Below are 5,321 nucleotides of genomic sequence, written 5' to 3' on the forward strand. Positions count from 1 at the left end.
GAGTAAACATTTTGCAATTTCCCTTTTTTGAAACTGGTCCCACGTCATTGTAATTGTGAACTTTGAATTCCAGCTCAATCAAACCATTGCGTCAAAGATAATGCCCTCTCAAACCGCAACATTGCGCCCGCCCTCTTCTGGTAATCAATGACCACAAGAGGGTTAGCCTATTCATTCTGGGAAGATTTGTTTGAGTTATCTTTGAGAGGGTTTGATCCAGAAGTTGGACTGAGCTGAAATTTGAAATAAGTAGTTGTAGTTGTAACAACCTAAGACTAATCGCATATGATTATCATAATCAATGACATTTTAAAAGTAATTCACCCACGTCTGTCTCAACGAATTGGCCCGAAACCCGTTCTGGCCTCCCTGTTGTTCCTTTCTTCTCCTTTCCCCCATTCGTCTGCGTTGCTAGTTGCCTTTGCATCCATCCATTGTAGTAGATACACTCTCTCCATCTCATTCGTTCACCGGGCGTGACTGCGTGCATATCAAGACTATTTTCCTGGAATTAAACCCCTTCGCCGTTCAACATGGGTCGCAAGTTTTTCGTGGGAGGTAACTGGAAGATGAATGGCGACAAGGAGTCCATTGACAAAATCATCGACTTCCTCAAAGCCGGTCCCTTGGATCCCAATTGCGGTAAGTAGCCCTGCTTGGACAAGACTGTTAGAGCGGCACCATTTTGAATGCAACCGATGAAAAGGGTTTGGGATGTATTTCAGATGTGGTGGTGGGTGTGCCTGCGCCTTACTTGATGTACTGCCGAGAGAGGTTGCCGGAGAATGTGGGTGTGGCCGCACAGAATTGTCACAAGGCGGCCAAGGGGGCTTTTACTGGTGAGATTGCCGCGGCCATGATCAAGGATTGCGGCTGCAAATGGGTTATTTTGGGCCACTCTGAGCGACGAAACGTTTTCGGAGAGACCGATGAACTCATTGGCGAGAAGGTAAATGATGAAACTTGGGTGGTTAAGCAGTCCAATTGCTGGTAACTCTTTCTCTTGGACTGCTATTTCATGAAAGGTGTCCCAATGCACAGAGATGCTCGATCTTTCTCAAGGCCATCATTAATTCTTATCTCACCCTTGGGAATGACCGCAGGTTCACCCATTTTTGAGCTCATGGTGTAATTTGAATACCACTAGCCTTCAAAAATGATTGAAATATTGGCAGGTTGAAAGCGCAGGGTATGAGGTTCTAACTAAAGGTTTTCTTTATATCCGTGAAAAAACACTCTTAATTAGTGCACCAACATTAGCCCTAAAAAATTATTCTATAATCGCTAGGCTGGTAAGAGTGCCTCCAAATGCTGATCGTGGAGTGCGGGATTGGTTGGAAAGAAAGCTCGAGAATTAGGCTCCTCGTTGAATCTATATTGTTGTTTATTTTAGACTTTTAAATTACAATAGGATGATATGTTCCAACATTGTGGGAAACAGCTGTCACCGCTGCAATAACTAATCAAATTCATGCGAACCCTCCTACATAGAAAAATGGGAAAGTTTATATTCTCATTTAATGTTATCATTTGAGTGGAAAAGTGGTATGAAAAATAGCTTTCAATGAGACCACAATAGCGTAATACATGGAGACACTGCACTTTCAAGATGTCAAGTAAAACGCCTTAAAAACGTTAAGTTCCCGCAGATCCATGAAAAGTCAGTGAATCATGACGGCCTCACCCGAAACCTCTCACTTTTAGACAGTAAATATGACTGAAACAAACCCTTTCTTTTTTAACCCTTAAATCGGTATTAGAGCTTATCACATCAATTCAAATTTAGAGTAGTAAGTAGCACAATCCTCGTTGATGATCTTATTCTTGATTACCGTGAAATTGCCCAATTCTAATTATCCGAATTCCAAATCATATGGGATTGAACTCGACCCGCCAAATTCGAGCCCTAAGTTGGATTTGTATACCTAATCTTACTCTTTAAAAGACGGGGTTGATGTAATCAAATTGGTTCTCAAGCCGAGTCCATTGCGTAAAACCCTTGTTTTTGCATCATTTGTCAGGTGGCATTTGCCCTTGAGAATGGCTTACACATCATCCCCTGCATTGGTGAGAAGCTTGAGGAGCGTGAGGCCGGCAAGACCGAAGAGGTGTGCTTCAAGCAACTCAAGGCCATTGCAGACAAGGTCTCCGATTGGTCCCGAGTGGTCTTGGCTTACGAACCCGTTTGGGCCATTGGCACGGGCAAAACGGCCACCCCTGAACAAGCCCAGGAAACCCACGCCGCTCTCCGAAAGTGGCTCTCCGAGAACGTCTCGCGTAAGATCAAACGATCTGAAAGTGTGTGGGGAAATGTTTTGTTTAGAGCTGTTCTCATGGGTGTTTCTTAATGCAGCGGAAGTGGCTGAGAATCTCAGGATCTTGTATGGAGGTTCGGTGACTGCTGCTAATTGCAAGGAGTTGGCCAAGTGCGCCGATATTGATGGATCTTTGGTGGGTGGAGCTTCGCTCAAGCCAGAGTTTGTGGAAATTATTAACGCTTCACAAGTAAGATGATAAAGCGCGGTGTATAAGGTTTTGATGAAGATAAATATATCCGGGTTTTTTTCTCCTTTTTTTCAGTGAAGAGTTCCCTGTGGAAGAATGTCTTGGACCCAGTCGCTGAATGTGTGACAGGTTGCGTTATGATGATAACGAATAAAATCAGCTTTTACGACTCGTCGAGCTTCATTTTTAGATGTTTAGTTAGTAGCTACAAATAAAGGGTTGCAATTGAATCCTCACGTAATGCTTATTTCGGCATGTGTTTCATGTACTTGAATAATGTTCAATATAGTGACCAATAATGTTAGGGATTAATAGATGAGGTTGGCTTTTCAGGCTGGTTCACTACCCTCAAACCGACACTTGTTCAAAAATGTAAAATCGTATTGACAATTGACTGTCAAATTAATCAGGAAACACATGAAGTTGTTCAAATTTTGGCCCTCACATTGCCTTTTTATTGCATCTTGAATGGGTGTCTTTTGGAAAGATTTACCCACCTTTAGGTCACAAAATTACAAAGGATTGATATGAAATATGAAAACGGTAAAGGTTTATCAATATATCCAATCTAATTTTTAAGACCAATAGTCAATGAAATTAATTTCATGATGTAATTTATTTAATCCTTTGTGGACATCAGCGTTGAACGACGTTGCGGAAAAGCGCGCAAAATTCGAACTGGGAGCTGCCCCCAATTTACTTGGCAGTTGATAAATTAGGATGCACTGATTCAACTCAATTCGAATATTATCGCACGCAAGTACCAATCGATAAAGTCAAGTTTAGCTCGTGGAAATAAAGAATTAATCCAATTAAGACGAATGAACTTACTACAAGATCCATCGTTTTCTTCAAATCTGACTTGGACGATTTTTGAAATAGCAGAGCAACGCTCCCAATCGATAGGTTCTTGAATGTTTTTCACGGATTTTCATCCGGTACAAACAAAGTAATTATTCCTACAAATCCTCAAATTTGACAAAAAGTGTTTGAATGTAATCCTTGAAGCGACAGATTTGATTTCTAATATATAATATTTCATAGATATCTAATTCATAGAAAACAATAAAAAATAACGGACTTTTAAGAAAGGGTGAGTGAATCAATTAATTCAGGGGCTCTTTCTGGCCACTACTCAAAAACCTAACAGCGAAGCCTTCAAAAAGACTCTCTTTCCATGCACATTGATGATAATTGTAAAACACATGCTCAATTTCCAAAATCACGTATCGGAAGCCCTGATTGATATATTTTTCGAGAGTTTTACTTACTATTTTCCAAAGACCGGAAAATTTGCGAACATATCTTCCCAACCTCACTAATTTGGCGACGGAATCGACGGTTAACAGCATAGCCCAAAATATCTCGTATGCACAACCGATGCAGTGCTTTTACTTTTCAGTCTCGATGGACACATTTCAGGATCACATTTCGAGAATAGCAATTTCATTATTATCATTAGAAGTAGTATCATTAAAAGAAAAGCAACAACTGAATGGACTGACGTGTTAGCTCCTCACGGAAAGCAGGGTCACGTGAGTTCACCCATCCTGGACTCGAGTAATTCCGCCAGGGTTTTCCGCTTGAACCGCTTCGCCTCCAGTATCACTTCTCCAATGTAAGCTTCCTTGATCGTCCGAGGACCGTGCAGGTCCTTCAACATACTGAACAAGGTCTCGTGGTTCTTGCCCGGTCGCTTGACCTCTTTATAGATCATTTGCCGCATGTTCTGATTCCTCTGCACCACACTGCGAATCTCTTCCTTGGACATGACGTTCTCCGTGTCTTTGATGGATGTCACTGGACTGGAATCCCGACTCACTTTCCGACTTCCGTTGGTCATCTTGCCGTTCACTTTGGCCGCATGCCCGTTGCCCGTGCCGAGTATGCCCGCAATTTCCGAGGTCATCAGCTGCTCCTGCTGAGCATTGAGTCGGAATGAATCGGCTCGAGCTAACGTGGGTGCAATGGGTGGGGTGGTTGATACGGGGGCGGGGGAAGATAAGTTGGATGGAGGAGCGGGTGGGTCCTCTTCTTGAGGCTCGGGATCGATCACTAAAGGTTTCTCGTCGTCGCTATCACTCTCCGAATGGGCTATGGACACTCCCATGAGATCGGGGTTGGGCGGAGTGTCACTATTTACTCCGTTGACTAATGCCGGGGATTGGGGGAGATGGTCCCCATTCCGAAGGTGAATCGAGTCTTTGTCTTTGTCCTCCTCTTCGATGGGTTGGATATTATTGGCAGTAGGAGGCTCTGCGACTAGGCGAGCAGGACTGGAGGGTGGGGTGAGCAAAGGCGTGACTTGAGGCGGTAGGGAGCCGCTTAAGGATTCCTCTTTGTCGCGATCCTCTTGGCTGATTGAATACGTGGGACAACTGGGCGGCCGATAAGACTGGGTTTGAGAAGAGGGCGGCGGCGGGGACGGGGAAGGCTCTCGAGTGGGCGTGCTCGGAGGCGTTTTTCGGTACACATAATCCTTGGGCAAAGGACCTTTCAAAGAAAAATTAAGAGTTTAACGAGGAACTTGTTTATAATATTTGTTCTCTTATTTCTTTGTTTTATATATATAAGATAAAAACATATGTTACTTAATTTGACAAGCATTCGCATTTTGAAGCGCCTATGGATAAGTGGGTTAATAATATATATTATGTTAATATTTTGCCTAATTGATATTGTAACCTAAAATGTGTACAATATTTCTTTGTCTCCGAAAAAAGGTTTTTGCAATCATACCTTTTTTACTCCTTTTGGCGCCCATGGGTCCAGAGAATCCGAGACTCAGGGATTCTTGTGCTTGCCGTTTGTTTCAT

The 5,321-nt window shown here is 42.9% G+C and overlaps 2 protein-coding genes across 3 annotated transcripts in view; one reads left to right on the forward strand and one right to left on the reverse strand.

Moving 5' to 3' along the window:
* The first annotated feature begins 420 nt into the window (after positions 1–420).
* LOC131881734 (triosephosphate isomerase-like) lies at positions 421–2,674 on the forward strand. 2 transcript variants are annotated; one of them, XM_059228680.1, is made up of 5 exons: positions 421–642; positions 726–949; positions 2,022–2,298; positions 2,354–2,505; positions 2,581–2,674. In XM_059228680.1, the coding sequence occupies exons 1-5, from the start codon at positions 534–536 to the stop codon at positions 2,581–2,583; spliced, it is 765 nt and encodes a 254-aa protein (XP_059084663.1). In that variant the 5' UTR covers positions 421–533; the 3' UTR covers positions 2,584–2,674. The 2 variants fall into 2 exon arrangements, with proteins under 2 accessions (XP_059084663.1, XP_059084664.1); XM_059228681.1 differs by having other exon boundaries at positions 434–642; positions 2,022–2,277.
* Positions 2,675–3,868: 1,194 nt separating this feature from the next.
* Positions 3,869–5,321, reverse strand: part of LOC131881733 (integrator complex subunit 6-like) — a 5,151-nt gene continuing 3,698 nt past the window's right edge. The window contains exon 6 of the mRNA XM_059228679.1: positions 3,869–4,998. Coding sequence (XP_059084662.1) covers positions 4,037–4,998 — 962 coding nt within the window. The 3' untranslated portion in view covers positions 3,869–4,036. The remainder of the gene's footprint in view (positions 4,999–5,321) is intronic.

Source organism: Tigriopus californicus, chromosome 6 (assembly GCF_007210705.1).
Source record: "Tigriopus californicus strain San Diego chromosome 6, Tcal_SD_v2.1, whole genome shotgun sequence".
NCBI lineage: Eukaryota > Metazoa > Arthropoda > Copepoda > Harpacticoida > Harpacticidae > Tigriopus > Tigriopus californicus.

Excerpts from the sequence above, each read along its gene's own strand:
- LOC131881734 (XM_059228680.1), top strand. The coding sequence starts at position 534 with ATGGGTCGCAAGTTTTTCGTGGGAGGTAACTGGAAGATGAATGGCGAC. Across the intron at positions 643-725 it reads TCCCTTGGATCCCAATTGCG|ATGTGGTGGTGGGTGTGCCT; the intron begins GTAAGTAGCCCT and ends GATGTATTTCAG. Across the intron at positions 950-2,021 it reads ATGAACTCATTGGCGAGAAG|GTGGCATTTGCCCTTGAGAA; the intron begins GTAAATGATGAA and ends ATCATTTGTCAG.